The sequence below is a fragment of the Callionymus lyra genome, chromosome 15 (genome assembly GCF_982586985.1).
Source record: "Callionymus lyra chromosome 15, fCalLyr1.hap1.1, whole genome shotgun sequence".
NCBI classification, from domain to species: Eukaryota; Metazoa; Chordata; class Actinopteri; order Syngnathiformes; family Callionymidae; genus Callionymus; species Callionymus lyra.
In genome coordinates this window covers 16,209,285-16,236,523 of record NC_141832.1, presented here as the reverse complement: position 1 = coordinate 16,236,523, position 27,239 = coordinate 16,209,285, and the positions used below count along the sequence as shown (strand labels likewise).

General features: G+C 37.9%; 1 protein-coding gene across 5 annotated transcripts in view; it reads right to left on the bottom strand.

Moving 5' to 3' along the window:
* LOC148065115 (BAR/IMD domain-containing adapter protein 2-like) overlaps positions 1-27,239 on the bottom strand; it is an 86,673-nt gene that overhangs the window by 41,907 nt on the left and 17,527 nt on the right. For all 5 annotated transcript variants that reach the window (XM_087808761.1, XM_087808760.1, XM_087808756.1 and 2 more), the window contains exons 2-3: positions 16,743-16,818; positions 9,544-9,630 (exon numbers count right to left, since the gene is read on the bottom strand). In XM_087808761.1, the coding sequence (XP_087664887.1) occupies positions 9,544-9,630; positions 16,743-16,818 (163 nt within the window). The remainder of the gene's footprint in view (positions 1-9,543; positions 9,631-16,742; positions 16,819-27,239) is intronic.

Genomic DNA, 27,239 nt, shown 5'->3' with positions numbered 1-27,239 from the left:
TATACGTATTAATATATATATATATATATATATATATATATATATAAAATATAAATGAAGTGCTAGTGATGGACTGCTGAAGCTTCATGAAACAGTGTCATGTTGTTTAGAGGTCAGTAGGCGGCGCCATCATATTGAAAAATAATGTGAGATTTCATTAGAACAGTCAAGGAAAATAGTGCAGAGACCGCCATCTAGTGGATATAATGACACTGCTTCATGAAGCTTCATCAGACCTAGAAGTAACCATCCCTAGCTTTAAGGCCGTATGTGGCCCCTGGACCACTTGTGGTGAAAGTTCTATGAAAAAATGAGGGCGGTTGGAAAGACAAATATCAATAATCAAGTTAAAAGGTGTGGTTTATAAGGACATGGTAGGCATTACGAGGACCAAGATAAGTTATGATGGGGAAACTTTATATGGCAGAATTAAAAATAAAAAACAACTCAATCTAGACAGGTAGAAAATAATCCCAAAGTCAACAGCTATGGTCGGCCTCCATCCTCAAACTGCCGGGCGGATGCGATTTAAAATATTAATTAAGCCTGAGAAATGAAACGTCTTCAATGAACGCTCGCGGCTGATCCAATATTAAATCCCTCCTAAGGTAAGCCATCGCAAACAAAGAGCACAAACGAGAAGAACGCTTCTTTTGAATAGTTTTTTTTTTTGACATTTGGGCATCATTGCTTTTTAATTGCCGTTCAACCCGCCAAGGCTGATATTAATAAAAAACTATAAAAATTCAAGCTATTATGTCGACTTGAAGCTTCAACCAGGAAGACGTTGTTGCGGCGGAATGTCAGGAGGTGTAAACTCATGACAGGTTCATAATGAGGTCTCGCTTCGGGATGAGAGACGGCGTCAAAAGTCCGCTTACTGAAGATATGCATTCGTCAGCGGGGCTTCCCCGGGAAAGAGATCGCAAATCCACATTACTCCACCGTTTCTTCTCGGCCCTGCAAGCGAGTCGACTGCAAATCAATTAAGTGCGCATTTGTGTTTGCCCTTATCTATGCCGGACATGCCTTGAAGAAAAAAAAAAAAAAGGGTCCAGGAGTTGTTTTTAAATCACCTTCGCAACATCACCAACAAATGAAGGGCGATGTGAATGAGCGTAGACGGAGGCTTAAGGGGTCTCGCACTTCCCATAATGCAGCGTGTCGCAGAAATAGAGCAGCAAAAAGGCTCCTGGGATGGAATGGCAGAGCTAAGAAAAGAGCCTCTCTGCTCTCATTTAAACCGGGACAGGTGCTGGCGGAGGAGAGAGAAAGTTCTGGGGCTCACGGATGGAGGGGGAGCAGCGGAGGTACAGTGGTGGGCGCTCACCGGGCCGATTCATGTCGGAAAAGCCAACACGAGTAAACAAAAAAAGTGCACTAAACGTCACCGATATTCAATGAACATTACACTTGAAGTTCACAAGAAAGGCACCAACATGTGGTGAAATCGATTAACAAGAAAGTACTTTTCTTCAACGTTTTTAGCGAAAACACTAACGCTATTTTAAATAGAGTTGAAATGCTAACATTCACTATAATAACAACAAAGATGTTGCACTTCAAGTTAGATAGCATTATGGCTAACCAAAGGTACCATACCATAAAATACTTTTCCGCAAAGTTTTTAGCGAAAACACTACCTCCATTTTAAATAGAGTTGAAATGCTAACATATTCGCTGTAATAACAACAAATATGTTGCACTTGAGCTAAGATCGCATTATGGCTAACTAAGGTATAATACAGGGGTGGCCAACCCGGTCCTCAAAGAGCTGCAGTGGGTGCAGGTTTTTGTCCCAACCAATCAAGAAGACACCTTTTGACCAATCAGGTGTCTTAGGAGTGTAATCATTTGATTGTCAGTCTGGTGCTGCTTGTTTCAGCTTGAACCAAATTGGTTAAACTGGGCATGCTGGATCGGTTGGAACAAAAACCTGCAGCCACTGCGGCTCTTTCAGGACCGGGTTGGCCACCCCTGGTATAATACTATCAATGCTGTAAGTCACAACAACAAAAATCACTTAACATAACAGACAACAACAACAACAAACATAACTACTGGTTACTATTGCCAAAAATACTAATAATGCTAAAGTGTTAGCTAAACCTGTAAAGCTGCAGTAAAACGCATGCTAACATACTCTTGCTAATAAGAGGGTTTTTCTTTATAATTTTGTACTGCAATAAAAAAGGGTTCACGGTTATTTAAGTGCCAACTAACAAAGTTAAAAATACTAATGCCAAATTTATACAGCGGTTTTTCAATAAAGTTAACTTAATTTGCTATACTTCAATAATTCAGGCAATAGCACTTGCGTCTTGGAAATGGTGCTGCCAGGTTGTTTATCTTTTCTGACCAATTCTCTTGAACACAATGGGATTCTTAGTTACTTTCACCACGTACTTTTAAAGGATATAAAATGGTGTTTCTCACAATTTGTGAGTGTTTCTTTTAAACGGGGCATAAATTAGCTGCCACAGAAGCACAAGTTCAAAAAGTCATATTTATGACACAATGCTAACATATCAAAAGAGATAATTTTGTGGCTCTTGTGCTATCGTGCTAGCGTTATTTGGGCACCAATCCTGCCTATATTTCAAGCCAAGATTAACTAAAATGCTCACTTAGCTGGACCGCTAACATTGCGCTGATTAATAATGTAATGATGTGCATCGCAAGTGCTAGCATATATAAAGAGCGTCATTTTGCTAACATGCTTTCATTGAAATGTGGCTTAAGTACCAATATTGCTTTTGCTTTATTGCTATTACCGATTTTGCTAAAAGGCCAAGTTAGCCCTGATGCTATCACTGCTAACCTTTTCAATGAAGAAATACCTTTAGCCACAGAGAATAACCTTGTGCTTTTTTTTGCCCGATAAAACTGACCTATGTCCACATTGAGCGTCAAACATGTCCCGTTTGCACACATGCTAGCTCACTTTAGCTAGCTCCTGTTAAATTGTTGGATTACGGAATCAGGTTGGAAGAGAAATGCAAAACATAAACACATTTTAATCTTCATCAAGGGAGCCACACTAAATTGCCTCATAACAGCGAAAAATTCTCAGTTCTTCATTTGGACCAATTCAAATGGTTTTTTTTCCTGCCGTCTACCGGCGATTTAGTACGACCCGTTTTTCCATCCGAAGCATGTTATTTCCCTGAAGCCCCGACATCGGTGCTGAGTCATGTGTGCGTGTTATTAAATCGTGGCAATTATCGACATGTCTTTAGTTACCGAGAGGGCAGCGAGATATTTGATTTTAATCCAACAAGGGGGGACCAAACCCTGAGTTTATTTGAACTGTTGACCAGAGGATAGAGCGATGGCCACGTGTCGGGCTGAAAAATGAGGTTAGTCCACAGCTTGTGTCATAAGTTTCTCTGCTGCTTTAATCCAGCCTGCAGTGACACAGCATCTTTGTTCCAAGAACAACAACAGCACCTGAGGAGAGTTCAAATAATACCACAGTGCAGCCCGGGGGCCAAATATGGCTCCTTTGTCTGTACTAAAAGCAACTTTTAGAAATAATAACTCTGAGGTTTACAATGTATTATTTTAATTACAACAACTATTGTTTTCTAAATACTTTCCAACACATATTAAATGTAATTAAAACATTAAATTAAATGACATTTATTTAAAATCGAATTCCTTTATTAACGTCTGTTTAATATCTACCGACTCTCAAAACTGGGAAATTAAAGCTATTGTGTGAGACGTTGAAGCTGCTTTGTTTTGTTGTTGTCAAGCCTATCTTTTGGCCCCAATATATATGTGGCCCTCTGGGAAATGAAACTGCAGGATCAGCATTATTCTGTGCCCTGCATACATAAAACTGTGCCACTGGATGAAGAGTTTAAATCTTTAGAATGAGAGGGGTTCTCATTTTTTTTGGGGGGGGGGGATGGGGCCACATCTGATGACAAGAAAACAGGCAGAGGGCCACATCTGTAATCTCACGTTGTACTCTGCGTTATCTCATTCGGAAAGTTTTAATAGAAATACAAGTTTTTTTTACAGACGAGCAGGAAAAACCATTTCGGTGTTTAATAATTAGCATTGATACTTTGTGGTGTTAAAGCTAACGGGTGTGTATTAATAAGAATCTGGCGATACAATAAATATCAATACGATATATCATGATACTGTAGTAACAAGGATATATTTGTAGTATTGTCAAGTACTTGACTCTGGTGTTGCAGAATTATAGACCAAACGTCTCTTGACGAAGTCGTAACTGCTTTCATTTTTTTTTTTTTAACCATAATAAGTCCATCAGCTGCTGGACTTGTCTGTATCCTCTCGTCCTCAGTCATCACCGGGATCTCGCCTGATTTCATTGCGTCTTTAGCTGCGGAGGATTTATTGACTGCTGCCATCTAGCGGCCGGAAGTTTAATGGCAACACAAAAATGAAAAAGAGAAATTTAAAAAAAAATGCCATAAATTATAGTTAAACATTCCATTGAGATTTATACCATAAAAGGACTATGAAGAAAATAAAATATTTGAAAGATATATCAATACATTCTCACTACTATCACAAGTTCATCTTTTGAGACCATTTAAGGGCATAGTTTTGAATCGATTCAATCAAAAAACATTGAATTTTCGATGCAACTTTAAGCCAATACACCGATGCTTACCTTGTCCAGATGTAACTGGAGTTAAAAGTAATAATAACGGCGCATTTAACGACGTCTATTAAAAGTATTTTTCCTTCCCCTGCTTTTTGCTGAGTAACTGCTGTTTAAAAAAAGCAGCAGCGGTGATGAAACCTGCAAATTGCCGCGAGGCACCGGAGACGCTCGTCTTACCACAACAGCCCCGGCATCTTATTATTTCACTCCAACCAAAAGTCGATCTTATGTTGGTCTAGTGGCGGAGGAAGGGGCTTCGGTGGAGGGGGGAGTGTTCGCCGAGCGACAGGCCATGATTAGCACGACTTGAGCTGGAGATGTGGGACGAAGTGAGTGGGAGTACTGGAGTGGGGTCTTTAGCTCAGATATACACTAGTGGATCAAGAGAGCACTTCTACTTTATAAACACATGGAAACCAGGCACACAGAAACACCATGTAAGGACTAGAGAGACATACACTCGTCACAATCAGACCTGAGGTGTTGATGGTAAAAAAAAAGATGGGGGGGGGGGGGGGGAAGAAGGGAGGTTGTTATTCTTCCTAAGATAATTTCATCCTCTGAATTATCACTGTGAGAAAGACTCAGAAACAATACGAGGAGGAGGCGATGGAGTGCAGCTGCGACTCTTTAGGTGTGTAGGTGGGACCATTTGCAGCTCCACTGACTGAACGTTGTAATGAAAGGCTTTAAACAGGCGACGCCAGCGCTCCGGGCTCTCACTCTCTCTCTCACACACACACACACACACACACACACACACACACACACACACACACACACACACACACACACACACACACACACACACACACACACACACACACACACACACACACACACACACACACACACACACACACACACACACACACACACACACACACACACACACACACACACACACACACACACACACACACACACACACACACACACACACACACACACACACACACACACACACACACACACACACACACACCCGACTAGACGAGCGACGAAACAGACGTGATGTAGAAAAACTACTGCACAACATTAAACGATCATGTCTCGTGTTATTCTCACTTGTACATCTTTAAGCTCGGGTTCATCTTTAAACTTATTACGTTGATTATTATGTTAAGGTTTGTTATCGTCTACTTCTACCTGAAATTTTTTAGCAAAATATATTTGAACAATTTCTTCTTTTTTTTTAATATCTGAAGGATTTTTTGACAACATGACAATGACAAGTTGGCTGATATCCTGGAGTTCCATCTGGACCCAGGAAGATTTTTTAGAACAAGGGTCAATAAATAAGATTTTATGAAATCCTAAATCATTTTTAAAAGGTTCTGGAATTCCATCCGGACCCATGAAGGATTTAAAAGAATGTGTCATGCACTTATATGCATTTAATAAAAAAATGTAGGGTTGCTAAACGATAGTCTGGGAGGAGGATACAGAGCAAGCTGGGCTCCATGAGGAGGAACTTGTCTCACCCTCTCCAGCACACACTGAGGGCATTGAGGAGCTCCATCAGTGATAGGATGCTCCATCCCCGGTGTGTGAGGGAGAGGTACCGCAGGTCCTTCCTCCCTGCTGCCATCAGACTCCACAACAAGAACACACCAAGATAATTATTTAACTGCACCTTTCTTGTTATTTTTGTAAATATGATTGTGTATATAATATAGTGCAGATTTATTTTCTATTCTATTTAGATTTTTTCTTTTTAATATTTTATTTCTGGGTGTTTTATTTTTTGGCATATTGCTGTTGTTAAACCGAATTTCCCCTCGCGGGACAATAAAGGATTCTGATTCTGATTCTGATAATGCTGGTGGCTTGACAAGCAGTTGATGACTTCACCGTCTTAATGTCCTCTTTTCCAGGACTTTTAGCAAAAATATTTGAACAATTTTCTTTGATATTTGAATGATTTCATTGACTATGTGACAATGAATAGATGGTTAACATGTCCTGGAGTTCCATGTGGTCCCTTTAGGGTTTTGAAGAATCCGTCATGCAGTTATTTAAAAAAAACTTTAAAATAAATGGTCATTGTTTTAGGTTTGCTAAATCAGATTGTGATGACTGGACATCTGAGAGTTTTTTTTAGATATACATACAAGCTCCTTGGTGGAGGCATGCACTCTCCAAGTGCCTTTAAATACAGTATACAATCTAAATGACTTTTTTTTGTAACTGTAAATTTTAATAATTAAATAAAGCTTTACATTTCCATTCATATCATGATCTTAAGATGATCTTAAGGGGCTAGCGTTGACACATTTGGTTGTTTTCATTTGACTAACATAGTCTTGTCAGGAAAAGTTTGCTCCGTTTGTTTTTTTCTAACAATGAAATGTTGTTTATTTAACATTCTCTGGTTAAAGAAAACAGTTGAGAACGGAGCCTGAGGGCCACATGAAATATGCACAAGGTTTCACTAAATGTATCATTATTATCAGTCTTTTTAGTTCTCTTAAATTTAAACCTTTTTAATCAAAATATATTTCATCACTTCTCACCTTTGGTGTTTTTTTTTTTTATCCAGCGTTCAACTTTTTAATAAAATAATGTTTATCGTTGACTACATGTCAAAGATTTGCACTTTTGACTCAAGATAATATGAAAACATATTTATTTCATATTATGTTTTGAATATAATGTTATCTCCAGTCAAACAGGAAACCAGCGTCTGCGTCTTTCCCCGGGAAATGGCTTCGAGGGCAGGAGTTTACAACCGGAGCGTCGCCCTGGGAGTTGGAAAACTGTTCTGTGAGCAGGTGGCTGGAAAATAAAACATCAATCCCTCCCTCGAGTCCGAGCTGTGGACTCGCTGTACGCGACTTACACCAAATGTACCAGTCGTTCTGAGAGAAACAATGTATCAGTAACTCATTTGTTTGTTTTTTTTACCTCAGACTCGGGCTATATTTAACCAACCTAATCTTTTATTTTTTCGTGGCCTAAAAATTTTTGAAAAGTGAATTTGTTGAAAGTATATTAATGTTTGTGCTTTAAGGCGAAAACCAAAGTGCTACTTGTGGTGAAAGAGCAACAATTTTTTTTAATTATTTTCCATTTTTAGACGGTTCAATATGTATGAATTATTCTCATTATTGTTATTTCTGGGTGCATTTTTGAGGGTATTTACAGGACAATAAAACTGGACAACATCATTAAGTGAAAAAGAAATGGTATTAATTAAAGTATTAAATTAAATTAATAACTAAAATAAGGAAATAACAGTGAATTAATCAGTGATGTTCTTATGAAGCTTCATGAAACAGTGAGATTATTTTCCAGATTAGAGTCCACTAGATGGCGTCCCTGCACTATTTTCCTTTGTTTGAAACAAACGTTCTAATGAAACATCACATCATTTATAAACTGGTGGCGCCACCTACTGACCTCTAAACCACATGACAATGCTTCATGAAGCTTCATCAACAAATCACTAGAATTAATCACAAACACAATGTCAACTTCACTAACAGGATGTTTTTTCTTAATTTCTATCGTTAGAAAAGTTTTCCTGTGTATTAATTTGTTTGATTACTGTTCTGTTATGAAGTTTTTACAACCATCTATAATATTTCCTACAATCCTGAACGCACCATGGCAATCCCAACGTCAATGAATGCATCATTTGCGTAAGAAAACTAGTGATGGTCTGATGAAGCTTCATGAAGCAGTGACATTATCTTCAGAGTCCACTAGATGGTGGTCTCTGCACTATTTACCTTTATTTTCAACAACCGTTCTACTGAAACATCACATCATTTTTAAACTGATGGCGCCACCTACTGACCTCCAAACAACATGACACTGCTTCATGAAGCTTCATCAAACCATCACTAGAATAATCAAATTCACTTCACGAACGCCATGTTTTTCTAGTTTCTATAATTAGAAAAGTTTTTTCTGTGTATTCATTCGTTTCATTACTGTTCCTTTATACAGTTTTTACAACCATCTATAATATATCCTACAATCCTGAACGCACCACAGCAATCCCAACGTCGATGAATGCATCATTTGCGTAAAGAAAACTAGTGATGGTCTGATGAAGCTTCATGAAACAGTGTCATCATTTTCAGAGTCCACTAGATGGCGGTCTCTGCACTATTTTCCTTTGTTTTGAACAACTGTTCGACTGTAACATCACATCATTATAACCTGATGGCGCCACCTATTGACCTCTGAACAACATGACACTGCTTCATGAAGCTTCATCAGACCATCACGAGTGAAAACGCGAAAGACTAAAAAAACAAAAACGTTTCTTTCGAGTTCAACTGAGGGTTCGGGATCTACCCCTGCAACGTCGACTCCAACATGGAGATATTTCTTCTTGAAATCGACTCGACGGCGGTAGCAACAACCGAGCACCAGACGGGGGAAGACGGTGAAAAAGGCGAGAGTCGCTGAATAAAACATGGCAGCGCTTTCATGTCGCTCCCCGACGTCTGGGCCGATGGAAAAAGAGCGAAAATGCAGCTCGGCAGCCGCGCAACAAAGGCCTCGTCAAATCCACATCGACTTCTACGCAGATCAAGCGGCGAGAAAAGAAAAAAAAAATATGAAGGCACTGAGAGGAATCTCTTCAAACAGAAGCAGATTTCCCTTCGGGCTGACGACCACAAACACGCTGATCACCCTGGAAACTACAGGGGGGAACAGGTGTGCGCCCTGAAATGACCCACGTGAAACAAAATTGGATTCAATGAGCAACTAGACGACTGAGAAGAGCCTTTTTTTCCCCCATCATCATCACTCGGATAGAACGGCAGGAAAGTACAACACAACTCTATAACTTTAGCAACCAAACATACTTGAGGATGATTTGGTGACGGCGACAGAGACAGAAAAACAAGAGTTTCTAACGGATGTTGGTCACTTACCCAAATCTTTGGATCCTTGACTCTCGCTGGCCAGTTCGCCCATTCGGACCAGAGCGTCAAAGTAGCCTTTGGCGGCAAAAGTTACGCCTGTGGAGAAAAAAAAACAAGAAAAATAGGTTTGAATATGAACATTCTTATCTTTTTTTTCGGAACGACATTCCCGTTTAATTGTATTTGGCATCACGATCCTTAATGTGGTTGGATGTCCCGTCTAACTTGGAAATGATCAAATCGTGAAGAAGCATCTATGGATTTTGTTCGCCATTTAATGGCGCTTTATTAAAGGAAACGTGTGATAAACCGGCCCCGTCAAGTTAGAAGAAAGAAGGACGAAGGACTTCCTTTTTGGTAGAAATTGAATTTTTAAAAATGCTTTTTATTTATTCTATTTCAAGATTCTGAATACAACTTATAAAATAAAACAGAAAAATTTCTTCTGTGGCCACATTATATAATGTGACTGTTGTGAGGGGCCGCCTGTGGGGTAAGAAAACTTTCTAAAAGGAATGCGTGCGTAAAAACTTTGTGCAAGTAATTCTAGGTTTCTGTGCGTACTTTTTAAATGTGTGGGTGTTTTCTACAAAAAATACGAGTACAAATCTTTTTTTTTTTCAAACTTTTCAAAATTACTGGTACGAGTCACGACTCACGAACTTATAAATATTTATACACTTTTTGTGTAAAACAAACTGATAAATTATCCTTTCCTCTAAAATTTAAGTCAATATTTTCCCACACTTTGCCCAGGTGTGCTATGATGGAACTTAATTCCCACAAAAAGAATATTTTTATTAAACATTATTTTGTGTCATAAGAAATACTGTCAAAAAAAGCTAAACAAAAAAGAAAAAGAAAAAGAAGGAATTACATATATTTTAAATTCTCTTTTTCAACCCAAGGGCCAAATGAAATCTGCCCAGGGTCCGCATGTGGCCCCACTGATTAAAAAATAGATTTCTAAATGAATTTATTCCGAGTTCAACCCATTATGACTAATGAAAATATAATTGATAATTAAAAACCTTTTGATTAACTAATTAACTTTAAACTTGTTCTGTTCAAGTGGCCCCCGGGGGCCACACTTTGCCTAAGTCAAGAAGATGCTGTTCTCGTGAGAAAGTTAACGAGCTCACGTTGTTCTTTAAATGCTTCACATCATTTCTGAACATATAAATATCAAAATACATTTTTTCTGGCACCGATACTTCTTTCAAAATTTCAGAAATAAAAAATGTAAATTCCCAGCGGCTAATTTTTTTTTTACGAATCAGTCGTTTCCTTTAGATTTTATTCGCCTCCTTCATCGATGTCATCATTTATTCATTAACAAAACCCTGAGATCGACTCCGTCCACGTCTCTCGCGTTCGTCTTCAAGCTGAGAACAGGATGTTCACATTAGCGAGCGACGTACGACACGGCGCTGGCATTTGAAAAAAAAAAAAAACTATTGGAAGGTTGATCGACAGCAAGTTCAATTTGTAATCATCATCAAATACAACAATGCTCACGTTGCTAGGCAATTACGACACATCATCTTGTTGGCACGCGTGATTGCAGGGACGGCATCATTTCCCAGCCCATAATTTGTGCAGTTTTTTTAGTTGCATAAACACAAAAAACAACTCTCTTTTTTAGAACATTTCCTAATGAAAATAATGTTCAACTCCTCCGACATCCTTCTGTGACGCCCGTCGTCGACCAATCCCCTCCCGCTTCAGCTGATTTGACTGTGGATATTTCCACGGCGATGAGATGAGGCGATACAGTTGGAATCACTTCACATGGAAACACACTGGCTTTATGAAATTCTAATGAAGGTCGGTGGAGGAAGTGTGAAGGAAAAAAAGCTGTCGAGGAGAGCAGACGGTACACATTGCAGGAGTCGATTATTCGCCCCGATATTGGGCCGACGGCGGCCTCTTTCAAATATTGAATCGTGGGAGAAAATTTTCGGAAAAAGCCGTTACAATTATGGCGAGTCATTTTAATTTTTTGCTGGTACGTAACATTTTTATAATTAATAATATTTTTAAGTGTCTTTTAAAAAAAAAAAATAGGAATGCCTATTGACTTATTTTTTTAAAGTTGTAAAACCGTTTTTTAATCCCACATTTATTTTTCTACTAAAAAACAAGAGCCACATTTTCATCTCTAAATCATATAAATTAGTAAAACTAACTGAACTTTTTTACTAGTGTGTACATGAGATTTTTTTCCATGCGTGTGATGTTGGAAAGCTGATGTAAAAACAATATGATGTCATACTTTCTGCACCCTTAGTTCAGCAACTTATCGCACATTTAAAAAACCAATGACTGCAAAAAGCTGCAGTTCATTGAGTGTCCACTTGAGGCTGGTTGCAGAAAGATTGGAAGTCACGAACACACCCCGCAGCAACAAAAAAAATTAAAAATAAAAGAACGTTTGGGGTCATAACGGTACATTCACCATCGGCACACGATATACAGTTGAGAATAATTTTTCCATCATATCCCTTTCAGAAAAATCCCATTAATCAGTTTTGGTGAATTAGAATAAGGGGCGTGGTTTAATTGACCAATCATAAACAAGCCCCGCTGAACTTTTGGATCGTAGTTGTGCAAATCGGAAGATGGCTACCACTGCGGATTTACTTTAAAGCCCTAGTTCAGTAACACGAGGGTAACATTATAGGAAATATTTCGTTCACTCAAATCATCCAGTTGAAGTTTTGTTAACTTGTATAAAATCTGCGTTCGACGTCTCCCTGTAGTGTCCTGACCGAAAAGGTACCTACAACGTTACCCTGAACTACGGCTTTAAAGTACATTAGCATTGGTAGCATCTTCCGATTAGCCAAACAACGATCCAAAAGTTCAGCGAGGCTCGTTTAGGATTGGAAGATGAACCACGTCCATTTAGTTAAGGCACAAAACACACAACACCTATACTTTGCATAACAGATTCATATAAACTAAAAGACGATCTTCGTCAATCGGGTAAGTTAGCAAGCTTTAGGCAAGGAACAGACTGAAGCTGGCTAACTTACCTGATTGACAAAGATCGTCTTTCACTGCAACAAAATGTTTTCAGCGCTAAAAAGAATCAAACACAACGTCACTTCCAAGTCTTATACTTCTTTTTGTGTTAAAAGATGAACAATCCAGAGTACGTACGGGTTGCTTTATTCAGCACTTCAAGTCAAAGAAAATACAAGCTTCTTATAACGATCGACCGGACCCACTTCTTCTAGCGACTTCACAGATCGACAGTCCCAGACAGAATGGTCCCGAGCTCTAGGAAACTCGCTATATTCAAGTTAAATTTCCCACCCAGGAGGTCCTCTTTTCCAGGCCAAATTCTTCTTTCAAGTTCCCTGTATCACCAGTCCCCCGCTGAGAGAGTTCCTATTTTGTCTCCTGTAAATCTAATTATTCAAATGTTCTCGGGCGGGGATCACACACCACCTATGGCCACACCAGAAAGCTACACTAAAAGCAACATTTCGTTCAATGGCCTTTGTTGCACTGAGGAAATAGTCTCGTCAAGCAGACGTCAAAAGGTCTAATAACCACCGCCGACCTTTTACTTTCCTCTCAGCGTTCGTTTGTAAATCAGTCGGAATTGAGGCGACCGGTTTCGGGGGTCGACGCCCCGGCACAGACTTGGCTACTCGATCGAATCGTTAAGTACTTTTTAAAGGATTAAACTTTGAAGTTTGTGTATTATGTCGAGGTCTACAAGGCATCGATTTAATCCTCTCGGGGAAAGACGAGTCAGGCGTGCCCGGATCATCTGATTATTCAACCTCTTCTGTACTCATTTCAAAAAAAGGTTAGCCAAGCCTGCCCTCTGTCAGGGGTCACCCCGGCTGCCATGCATCCCCTTTTAATCAGCCCCAATCAAACGGAGAGGGGTCGGCGGCGTTTGAAAGGGAAAGTTCAACAGCTGACAGATGAAACCTGTTTCTGCAGATAGAGGCTTTTTTTTTCTTCTTTTTCCTAGGAAAGACATTTTCAACGATGACCCGGCTGTGTGGGTGCAATCCTAGCAGACAGATGTAGCGCCGTGAGGCCGTCTGTCAGACAGCAAAGGTGAGAAGATGATTTATGGTGCTGGTGACACAGTTTTTTGTTCCTCACAAGACATCTGCACCGCGGGTTATGTTTGTTTCACGCACACACAGTTAAAACAACAACTGAATTTCCTTAACTATTTAAGACAGGGTCACGATTTTTTTTTTAACATAAACCTGTGTAATGCACCCATGACTAAAATTAACCACCTAGCCAGGAGAATGATTGACACGAGTCCCAAATCTTTCTAGTTGACCCTTTTTTATTTCACCACCATTTTAAAGAGTCACAGATAAAAGCGTCCCCCCAAAAAATGAACAAAACTACATCTCAACAAAATGCAGAGTCAGCGAAAATATAAAATATAAATATAAAAAATATCAAATTCCAGTGACCTCTTGTTAGATTACTCTGGATTAGGATTGTTAGCTTCCTTGTTTTAGCCAACCATTTTTTAAAAAATGACTAGACATGATAGATTAGACCAGTGGCCCCCCCAACCACTGGGGCTTGGTATTGGTCCTTGCAAAATTTGTTAACAAACACAAAAAGATAAATATCCTTTATTTTATTTAATTAAAAGATCTAAAATATTCCCCAAAGTCATACTGTGTATATCTTGACATGTGCATATTTTATTATGGTTAAGTTTACTAAAGAAATAAGTGAAAATTATTCAAATACAAAACCTATATTGGGGATTCTGCTGATTCAGCGTTATGATAAAATGTCATTTTATGACCTAAACATTAGGTTTTTGCAGGTAGTGCCGATTTATATTTCTTGTTTACATCCGTAGGGCGGTCTGTGAAAAACAAAATTATACATTAAACCAGTGGAGAAAACAGTTGGAGACCACGGGCTTAGTCGGCTTTACTACACAGATGACATCCCTGCCTGAAGAGGTGAACATTGCTTACTTTTTTCACCATCTACGTGTTTTTATCCATGGTTTTTAAACTTTTTGGATCTTTGGTAATCCATTATAATGCTTTTCCTGTTGCCTTTTCGCATTTATTTCAACAGAAATCGCACAATGACTACCATAGTTTGACACACTGTCTGTAGGTTTAGCTAACGCTCCCACCAATATGGGGTCGGAATGTTTGGCTACTTGATACAGACGCATCGTAGCGTCGTCTTGATCGCTCACTTAAGAGAACTCGCACGAACGGTTCAACCAGAACCTCCTGAATGTACGGCCGAGCGCGGGGTCAGAGGTCGCTCCGAGGGAACGCCTTATAACGTCCAGCCGATTTATCTCCATCAGAGCCTGAAGGCCGACAGTGCGTGTCTTCATCCGGCACCGGTGTGCGGCACCATTCGCGACAGTTCAATTGTGAGAGTGCGCTTCGTAAGGTTGGAAGGGTGGATAAGCTGGATTTATGTGGATACTTCATTTCTGTCAGGAGTGTTGCGAGGGGGGCTGACAGATGGAGCGGATTACCCAATCTCTAAGATTGCGAAGACGGACATGATGAGCGAGGAAGAGGTTCACCCTTTAAGGAACCCTTTTGAAACTAGGAGTCGAGGGCCCAAGCTTACTAAATGCGTCGGCATTTCCCGGCGATGAATCTTAGCCGAGGTCGCACTGTGTGGTTCCAAAAGGTGTCCACGGTCCCCTTAAAACCAGAGCCTCTAAGTCCCCCTCGGGTCGAGCCAATCCAGCAAAGTGGGTCTTTAATGGCTCAGCGAGACTCATCCTGTCTGTCTCCTGCACCACACCAGTTCCAGGATTAGACCCCGTGTGTCAGGGGTAAGGATTACGAGGACAGAGGGGGTTCATCTTTTTTAAAAAGGTACAATTTATGGACCATGAGTTGCTTTTTCTCCCCCTGATTTAATGATTAAAATCCAGATTGTTTTCTTCGCTCTTGTAAGTGATTTCATCATCGCTCACTTTTGAAGGAGGAAGCCAACAACTTGTTCACTATTGCACGACTTACAACGACAGTTACACACAGGGTGGGAATCGTCCAATCAGAATGAGGGAACGGCAAACCTAACAACTTGACTTTGAAGCTTAAAACAATTGTTAAAAACGCGAAGACGCCTGTAAAACTCTGGCTTATATTAGCACCACGTCGACCGCTAAGTGCACTTTTTAAAAGCAGCTTTGGGTCGGCAAAGTGACGCGTAATCCAATACCCTCCAGACTAAACCCGAGACAAACAAGTTCAAAGACAAGTCGTACCAGCGAGGAATGTGTCAACAAAACCAATTATGTAGAATCAACACAATAAACATGAAAGTGTTAATTCACTGGATTAAATAACATAGCATTAGATAGTTCTTATTAAAGTTCTATTCTTTATTTATAGAAGAGATAAAATAAAGAATAAATATGATATGATGATTTGAAAAAATACAAAATAATAATTTTTTCATCTATTATTTACGCAATTCTTTCAATTGAAAAAGAACCTACAACAACGTGTTAAACAAATAAATCATAAATAATAGAAATTAAAAAGTTAACAAAGATTCATTTAATATACTTTAATTTACGTTGGAAGGTTGTCGTTTTTAATCGTGTTTAAATGCTTTATCTTCATATTGCCTTTTATTGTTTGTGTGTTCAAATAAAAACTAAAAAAAATAAATATAAAGCAAATCAATTTACTCAAGATACATTAGGTAACATTAAAAATATTATAAGAAAAAGTACTGCCTATATGGTATATATATATATATTCTAAATATACAGAAATATTACAGAAGAATTCACAAAAAAAGAAAAGCAAATTGTGGAAATGAATACGAAAATATAATTTCAATAATTATTTAAAGATAAAAAATAATTAGAAAAAAAACCCGTTACCGATAATAAACCCTATATATCAAGTAAAATACGAAATTTGTTGTCTGTAAACAAATAATCTCTCACCGTGAATGATAATGTATTCAACAAAAACATCATTCATTGATTCATTAAACATAATTTATCGTTGAAAATGAGCTGAAAAGTCTGACACTTATTAAACCTTCCTTTTATTTTTTTCACCCAAACATTTGATGATCTATTTAGGAAGAAAACAGCAGAACATTGAGAGACTCAAAGAGTTGCCTGGCTCTCAGCCCGAGCGAGGTGAAAATAAATTAGGAGAAAAAAAAGAAAGAAAGAAAAAAAAAAAAGGACTTACTGGCAAGAGCTTTCTCATAGCTCTTCCCCATGGCAACAAAGTTCCGTAAGCAGGGATTGAACTGCTCCATGATGGTCTGGAAGAAGAAGAAGAAGAAGAAGAGACATTAGTGGGAGGTTCGCTTAGCAACAAAAGAGAGGTCAAGGGCAGAGAAGAAAGACTTCTACCTCAATTCATTCGTACGTTTCTTTCTTTTACACAAACAACCTTCTGCTTGTGGCACAAATGCTCTTGTGCAACATCCACAGCCTTGTGATTGAAAGTGCATTAAAAGCGTGTGTGGGCAGTTTACACTCGGCTGCGATTGGACGAGCGCAGCTACTTCTCAAGGTTGAGAGATGTCAAATGAGAAAATGATGGATTCGAATGCATCCGTGGTCTGTGAATTAAATCGGCGTCGAGATTCATCTCCGCGTCCGTCCCCGTTCTGTATAGAACCAGTTTGAGCGAGGACAGTATTCCCTCGCTACTGATCCGCCGACATGACCGTCGACAACACCCTCCACTTCATCCCCGGTCGAGCTCTGACACATTATTCTGGTGTATGTTTGTGTTCTGACTGGATAACAAGTGAGGATCAAATGTCAAAGTCAGACTGGAAAAACAAAACAAAAAATACAGCCATACTCAGAAAGGCTTTGAAATAATTCAATTATTTTGCCCTCACGGCTGTTATCAGAGTTCAAAAAGATGCAGTGCATGATGGGACTTGTGTTATGCACGATTTTGGGAATAGATATTGTATGGATAAATTAATGGATACAGTTAATATGACGAGTGGATAAAATGGATATGATGGATGGATGATTCAAATAAAATGATGGATGGATGGATGATAGATAAAATGTAAACAATGAATGGATGGCCGGATAGATGATACAATGGATATGATGGATACATTACTGATGGACGGATGGATGCAATTGATATGCTGGAAAAACTGATGGATCTTTAAGAGAGGTGAATGAATAAAATGGATGCATACAATGGAAATAATGTAAGGACAGATGGATCAATACAATGGATGGATAAATACAATGGATGGATGTATAGGATGGGCGTATACAATAGATCTGATGGATAAAATTATTAAATGGTTGGATACAGTAGCTGTACAATACAATAGATGGATGATGTATAGGATGTATAGATACAATATAATAGCTACAATAGATGGATGGATCTATGATACAATAGATGGATGGATGTATAGGATGTATGGATACAATACAATAGATGGATGGATGAAAGGATACAATACAATAGATGGATGGATGTATAGGATGTATGGATACAATACAATAGATGGATGTATAGGATGTATGGATACAATACAATAGATACAATAGATGGATGGATGTATAGGATGTATGGATACAATACAATAGATGGATGGATACAATACAATAGATGGATGGATGTATAGGATGTATGGATACAATACAATAGATGGATGTATAGGATGTATGGATACAATACAATAGATACAATAGATGGATGGATGTATAGGATGTATGGATACAATACAATAGATGGATGGATACAATACAATAGATGGATGTATAGGATGTATGGATACAATACAATAGATACAATAGATGGATGGATGTATAGGATGTATGGATACAATAGATACAATAGATGGATGGATGTATAGGATGTATGGATACAATACAATAGATGGATGTATAGGATGTATGGATACAATACAATAGATACAATAGATGGATGGATGTATAGGATGTATGGATACAATACAATAGATACAATAGATGGATGGATGTATAGGATGAATGAATACAATACAATAGATACAATAGATGGCTGGATACAATACAATAGATGGCTGGATGTATGGATACAATACACTAGATGGCTGGATACAATACAATAGATACAATAGATGGCTGGATGTATGGATACAATACAATAGATGGATGGATACAATACAATAGATACAATAGATGGCTGGATACAATACAATAGATGGATGGATAGGATGTATGGATACAATACAATAGATACAAAAGATAAATGGATGTATAGGATGAACGGATGCACTAGATCTAATGGATGAATGTATAGGATGGATGAATACAGCAGATACCGTGGATGAATGGATGGATACAATAGAAACGATGGATGAATGTGCAGGCGTGGTCCATGTGATCACTCGGGATCCAAACTATCATCTCAACTCCAAACACAAACAAGCGAGCACGCGATCCCTCAGCAGAGATGAAAGTCAACCCCCCCTTATTTTTTCACTTGGGTTTATTTCCTGCAGAAAAACAGCTGAGATGAATCCGGAGGGAGTGCAACAGTCCTGCGTGTAATCATCTCCGCTTATTAAATAATAAATGAGTCACGGTATGAAGAACCGGATCGTTCAGGATATAATGGCAAACAGCGCTGTGTACTTTTCGACAAAAATCAAACAGGTGGAAGCTGTTACAGGCCCTGCTGTGCCGCCAATCAGCTCGTGCCGCATAATGACGGGTTCAATTCCCAGAGTACAATCATCTCCGGTGTGTTCGCCGGAGGATTCAGCAACAGTAGCAGCCGACTGTCGCTTGAGGGTTGGGCTGGTCCAGAGGAACGTGGCCAAAACATCGGGGTGGAAGGGGGTTTTCTACAAGTACTACCCTCAATGTCATTGCCCATTTTTTCACTAGAAAAACCTGCTGTACATCCCAACACAAAATGTTCCTAATTAGTTTCAAAAACCCTCCACAATCTCTGGTCCCGGTCCTAAGACAACAGTCGCCTGAGGACCCGAGCAAAGAATCAATGTTGACAAAAGACTTAATGCATAAGGACTCAATCCCTTGTGGTGAAGAGAGGGACGAGCGAAAAAAACAACCCTCTGAAATTTCGGATTATACAACCCTTTTTTTTTTAGCTTTTGGTAGTGACCGAAACAACTAAATTGAGGACACGAGTGAATGAACGGATGGGTGGCCTGAGAACAGTCATCATGACCAAAGCAAGTAGGCTAAGGGATCTTTCGGGGGAACCCTTCCTTAGAACCTGGTGAGGTACTAGGGGCAATTGGGAGGAGACCCCAGGGTACGTCTGTAGAGACCATGTCTTTTTATGGGTTGGGAAGTTTCTTTGGAGTGGTAACTTTGGGCTACTTCCCCCAGTGACCTGACCTTAGCTAAGGGGTGGTAGTCGGATGGACATGTATGGGGTCATTAAATTCACTACAAGTTCAAGTGGGATTTTCCATCAAAGACTATAAAGTAACAGGAAGTAAGGAAGAGCGAAGAAAGTACCGTTGTTATCTAGAGAAGGTCCGGAATTCAGAAGGTTTAATATATCTTTAAGGACCAATGGAAGGTGCAGAATCCAGCCACCCGGACTCAACCAGAGTCTAAAGGGCTGAAAGGGCTAATCCAATTGTCCAGAAATATACTTCAATATCTACAGAATGCTAGTAGGTACGAGCCTTGCCTCGTAATTGTCGCGTGCATTGTGTAGGATTGTGTTCAAGTAAAGTGTGACACATTGTCGTACCAATCCATAGGGCTCAGAATTCATGGAACCATGGAATTAGCTTTCAATGTAGCTTGAAAGGTGTCTAGAGAATATTGTGTACCTCCAAAAAGTTATCTTAAATGAGGTACATTCTACCCCAAAAAAACTCCCTTAAAGAACGTAACGTGGACAGAGGATCTTGAGGCGACGTCCTAGAGCCGGTGAACAGGTTATCAGTCTGATAATGAAATACATCATGTTAAAATCGTGTTGTTCCAGGCGTGTACAAACAGGGTGGAGGCCCCGGGGCGCACCTATGAAACCACCAGGGAAGATTACATCACCCCGGTCGTCCTGGGAACGGCTGCTTCCCAAAGGAGGCCGAGGTAGAAACATTTGGGTCACTTGTCTCGTAACTTAGTAAGTAAGTAGGAAAACTTCTCTCCTACTTTCTTCATCGTGTCGTGACGACGACGTCGTTCTTTTAATGAAACCTCAGTGAACGGAGGGTTTTTTTTTTTTTAATACGGACGTGGCTACGAGATCAGCTCGGCCCGGGAAAAGCATTGCTAATGCAGGTCTGAACACGGCCCCGAGACTCTTTGCTTGAATGGTAATGAGATCGGCTTCTTCCACCCACCCATCTGCTCCGTCATAGTAGGAAGGTGGGAGAGGGAGTCGAGGTGATGACGGCAGCAGAAGCGTCTGAGAAGTACTTAAGGGCTAAAGAACACATGGCTGGTGGTGGAGTTCACGGAGGCAGGTTCGCTTTTAGTCACCGCGGAGCGAGAGGTGACGGACGCGAGGTTTCATTAGCGCGACGAGAGAAGGAAGAGGCAAATTAACGTCCATACATGGAAGACTTGGATTCATGACGGACGGGAATATCCTACAATTAGAAGATGATTTCATTATATATTTTCAAGCAAAGGTTTGTTGACTTCCTTGAGTCACCTTAGATTGAAAACTAAATAGCAGAAAGTGGATTTATTATTAAAGCGGAAACTGTCATTTGAGACTCAGAGTAGAGCCTGTTCATGGGTAATAAGTAGTGAAGGTTTGATGAAGCTTCATGAAGCAGTGTCATTATTTTCAGAGTCCACTAGATGGCGGTCTCTGCACTGTTTTTACTTTGTTTTGAACAACTGTTCAAATGAAACATTATTTTTAAACTGATGGCGCCACCTACTGACCTCTAAACAACATGACACCGTTTCATGAAGCTTCATCAACACATCACTAGTAATAGGAATGTGTCAGTGTTTTAAACTTCATTTTATATTCTCTTGAAATACATTTGTAATTGGGGCTATTATTTTGAACATCTACCATCGAAAAATCTGTCACTAATAGAATGTTTTAAAACAGTTTTTGTTGAGATCAATAAAGATTTTTTATTATTATATTACCATGGCCAATAATTATCATTATTATTCGATTTATTTTTAACAACAACTCTACAGAGATCTGTTGGGGAACAAAGAACAAAAACATAGATAAATGTTCAAGTTATTTAAAAATATTATTTTTTTAAAGAAAACATTTTATTTAAACCAAGAATATATTTGTAATTTATTATAATGTTCAATTAAAAACAAATGTAATCCAATAATCTCAACCAAAAAACAAACCCAAACACTAATAATAATAATAATATGCATGTTAGTATGTGTTGATTCAGGTAAAGTTTTATTTTTAAAAAAAGGTCTTCGGACCAAGAATATAATTGCAATTTATTATATTTGTAAATGTTATTTATTAGTCATTATATAACCTTGTCCAAGAAGTTTGATTTATTTATAATTATTTATAGCTAACAAGCATAAAAAATGTAATTAGTCCAAATTTAAAGCCCCCCCCTCTTGCAAAAAATCTTTAAAAATCTTCAATAAAAAAACGTTTTGCCTAAACAAACTATATATATTTGTTATTTATTAGATTGATACAATTTCCAAATCTGTTTTCAGAATTAACAAACAAAAACAGAAAAACAAAACAAGTATATATATATATATAATTTACAAATGACAAAGGAAAAAAAATGTATATAATAGATAGGACTGATTCAATTTCGTTCAACATCAATTTTATTTTGAAAGAAAACCTTTTCTTGAAACTAAAGAATATATTTGTTCTACAAACACACTGCAATAGTGGAACCATTTCCTGTTAATAAAAAATAAAATAAGTTTAAACTACCAAAGTAATAGTGAGAAATTAAATAGTAATAACATAAAAATGACTTATTATTTTGTTTACCAAACAAGGAGACGGAATATTTTAGGACGACTAACTAACTAACAATAACATTGTTTATTTTGATAAACGACTGAAAGACGCCTCATTACGAGTGGAAGCTCCTGTCCGATCATTAGTGTGTGTGACACTGCAGCGTGGACAGTGTCACACTAACACACACCATGTCTGACATCTCCCGGCACACCGTCACTTCCCCTCTCGCGTTCCTCCAGGGCTTCCTCCAATTAGCTGATCCCCAGTCAGCTCGGGAACAGCCGGGGGGACGAGCAGACAGTGCAGCGGCACCAACACTTCATCGTCCTCTTTGTGAGGCAAAATGCCATCCTTGTCAACCCGCGACCAACTCCGATCGCTCATCCTCCCGAAAAATCTCACGCCTCTCATCCTCAAGTCTTGCTTTTTGTCCTTCATCTCGCCGGCGCTTTGCTTTTTTTTTCTTTTTTTTTTTTTTTTAATGAGTACCAAGACTTCGGAGAGGTTGGTATTTAGAGAGCATGTGTGTTTATCCTGTCAGGAGTCGGAGTTCAAGTGACTGGAGAGAGCTCCGGCCCACCTGCCGAATAAATAGCTGTGAGTCAGACGCAAGTGTTCATTACACTTTGCATCTGAAGCCAGGTGCGGAACATCCACACAAGTTACATGACGGAGCAGACGAGTGCGTAAACATCAACCCCGTAAAAAAAACAACATAGAATCACCTTTTTTCATTAACAAGAAATCAACGATGCAACACTGTATGGATGTCATTCAGTGGAATCTGAATATTAAATGGTAAAATTTAAAAAAATTAAATGTTAAAACTTATTTTTGGGGCTTTTTTTGTATGAATCAACTTGATCGTTTGTATAATAAAACGATTATTTTCATTTATTTAATTAAAAACTGTATTATTTTCACATTGAATTAAATTTTTCCCACAGACTATAACATTCTAATTCCAATAACATTTTCTAAATAAAATGTTGTTTTATTCCTAGTCTTCTAAGTTAAAAATGACGATATTGGATTAATAGTTCCAGCATTTGTAGGTGAATTCAAAAAGCTACAAGTGTAGAAATATTGAATTTAATTACTAAAAAACACCTATTAAAATAAGTTTAGTTTGACCCTGTCATCCTTATAGTAATCCTTAAATTTTTGTCGTTTTTTTCCTTTTGTTTTTTGGTATAATTGAGATTAACAATTGGTTTATTGAAAGAAAATTTTAATTAATAATAGAATTACAAGAAGAAAAAATATATATATATATATATATAAAATGTTTTGGTATAATAGTGCCACCAGTTTTATGATAAATGTCAAATATTTTGTATAATTCAGTGATTTGGATAGAAGTTGATTTTTATTTATTAAATTAATAATTGAATGGGGGGAAATTTTTTTTTTAAATTTTTTTACTTCATTTTTTTTCTTCTTTTTTTTACATTTTTAAGAAAATAAAATGTGATTTTCCAATTTCAATTATTAAAATGTTTTTTTTATCCAATGTTCAATATTTTTACAATTTTGGCATTTTATATTTAAACCAAAAAGTTTTTGGTATAATAGTGCCACCATTTTCATATTCATTGTAAAAGGTTCCGAACTAAAAAAAAAAATTAGTTAAAAAAAAAAATTATTTAGTAACACTGTCAAGAGTTTTACCCTAATAATGGTCTCTTTTGTTTTCCTGTGAAATTTAATTTTTTGGATAATGATGCTTTTTTTATTTAATTAATAATTTAATGGATTTCACATCCATTTATATATATATATATATATATATATATATATATATATTTACAATTAGAGACTGATATTCCAATTCCAATAATTTAAAAATGTTACAGTATATATTATAGTTAAGGTATAGTAGTCGAATATATAGTATTTAATTTTAAAAATCCACGGAAACAGCAAATAAATAAATCAAAGTTTCCACATTTAAAAGGCTAAAATTAACTATTCAATATTCTGAAGGCACTAATACACTTCCATACTAAGGTTTCAAACATGACCTCGAAACAAACAAATGTAAGTAAGTAAGTAAAGGTTATTTGTAAAGATCTTTCTAGACCAGGGTCATAAAGCGCTTGAACAATCAAAACAATCCACAGTTAAAAGATATACTTCAAAAGGCCGAGACACATAAGACAAACACAGGACGTTATCAAAATAAACGAGTCGAATATCAGCGAGGTGTTGAAACTTGCCATAAATATTGCTGTCGGTTGAAAATTCATTCACGCTCCTCAGCGAACAAGTTCAAACAAGATGAAGGAATTTTGTGTGAACTTTTTTTCGTGGCACGCTACCAGGCAACACCATTTAATATTCCAATACTTCATATTTAAATGCGTGCATGTCAAGTTAAGCTCAGATATATAACAAAATATATATATATATTTATTGTGGTCGATCAATGAAAAAAAATAATACAAGATGGTGTGTTTTTATTAACAAAATCTTTTGTTACATTGATATGTCTTTGTTAAAGCTCCTATCTGTAAAAGATAACGTGGTGTTTCTGCCCCACTCTAGTGTCATAACAGTGTAACTGCAATGTCATGTACCATAAGTTGCTTCATAGTGTGTGTTTATTTGATTACATTACATTGTGTCAGTTCCTCGTACTTTTAAAAAAGTCTGAGTATATATATATATATAAAAACACTGACTTTGTCCTTCCAGGTAAAGTTACTGTACGTAGTGATGAACATCTTAAAATACTGCTTTATTAATGTAAAAAATTAACACATCTTAATATACATTATTATAATTATATTCATGTCAAAATGATACATATTTTTGCTTTAAGCTCATAAATTCTTTTAAACGTCAGTCATTATAGTCTACAAGTTCATCACAATACACTTTAATGGACACACAACAACGACACAACAATATTATATAGCTATACAACACATTTCTTTCATAAATCAACCATGAAATCACCTAAACTAAACTTCTGGCCTGCATAGTTTCCTTCTCAGAACCTTTGCCACGTGAGACTCCCATGATGCAAGTTGTTTCCAAATAGCTTAAATTCTCAAGTGACTTAAAAGAGCAACAATGTGTGCGTGTGTGTGTGTGTGTTTGGATAAACGCACAAAACTGGTGTTGCACAACAAGCACTACAGGTTTCGACCCAACAAGAAAAGAAGTCATGAGTGTGTTTGAGTCGCTGGCACAACACACGTCATCGTAAAGTCGATGCTCATAAATATTTATTCACCGAGAGAGAGAAATTAAAAAACGGTCGAGCAAAAGAATACAAATCAGGTTGAAAATAAACAACGATACAAATAGTTTATAGAAGTGAAATAAATAAAAAAATGAGCTCAACTATTATGTCATAAGAAATATAAAAATACCTAAATATTTTTAGTTTTTGCTCATCGTTTTACAGAGGATTTTGTTTTCTACTAAATCAGGGATTATAAAAGAAACAACCAGAGCTATTCTTACTCGATTCAAAACAAAAACATAAACTGTTTAATCCCTAGTTCTATCCTTAACTCCATCTATATCTATCGTTAAACTATCCTTTGCTTTGTTTTGAAGGATTTTGATAAAAGTGAGTCGGCACAGTTAGGATCTGTTAAAGTCTTGGTCTTGTCTTGGTCACGATGTTGAAAAGTCTTTGTCATGACAAAGTCTGTCTTAGTATCGAGAATCCCTGGTCTAACTGGTGTCTTAATCTTGATCTGGAAAAGTCTTGATCTCACTCTCTGGTCTTGCAAGTCTATTGGTCACGGATCTAAAAAAAAAAAAAAAGTATTGGTCTTGACTTGATGGTTTTAGTCTTTGGTCCGTCTTAGTCCTTACAATCTCCAGTCTAAGTACCGTCTTATTCTCCATGTGTAAAAGTCTTGATGTTGACTTGCTATGTCTTCATTTTGGTCTTGACCCGGAAAGTATTTTTGGGCTATCTTGGTCTTGTCTAGGTCCCAACAATCTCCAGTATCAGAGGGTCCAAGTATTGATATTGGAAAATATAGGTCATGACACTCTCAGGTCTACGCAGTGTCTTACTCTTGATCTAGAAAAATCCCGGGCTCCACTTGCTACGTCTTTATCGTTGTCCCGACCTTGAAAGTATCTTTGGCCATCTTGGTCTTGTCTAGGTCGCAACAATCTCCAGTATTAGAAGGGTCTATGAATAGATCTGGAAAGGCATCTCTGGCAACTTAGTCCATCTTGGTCATGTCTTTAAGAATGGAGGTGTCTCAGTCTCCATCTGAGAAAGTCTTAATCTTGTTTTACTCTCAACAATCTAAGCAGTGTCGAACTCTTAATCTAGAAAAGATCTGGGAAAGTCTTGATTTTCCCTTAGTCTCAACAATCTCTCAAGTTCTCTAGAAAAGGTAGACACTCTCTGGTCTTGTTAGTCGATTGGTTTGGATCCGGAAAAGTCTTACTCTTGATCTAGAAAAGCCCTGGGCTCCACTTGCTACGTCTTTATCGTGGTCTCGACCTAGAAAGGTATTTTCTGGTATTTCTAGTCTATCTTGGTCATGTCTAGTTCGCAAAAGTCTTTAAGAATGGAAGTGTCTTCGTCTTCATCTGGAAAAGTCGACACTCTCTGGTCATGCTAGTCGATTGGTTTTGATATGGAAAAGTATAAGTCTTGACTTATTCAATCTTAGTCTCGATATATCCGGTTTTAGCAGCGTCTTATTTTGAAATCAGGAAAAGTTCTGGTCTTGACTGTCCGTCTTGGTCTTGTCCTTGGTCTGCATCTGAAAAAGTCTTGGTCTTGACTGAGGCAAAGAACCC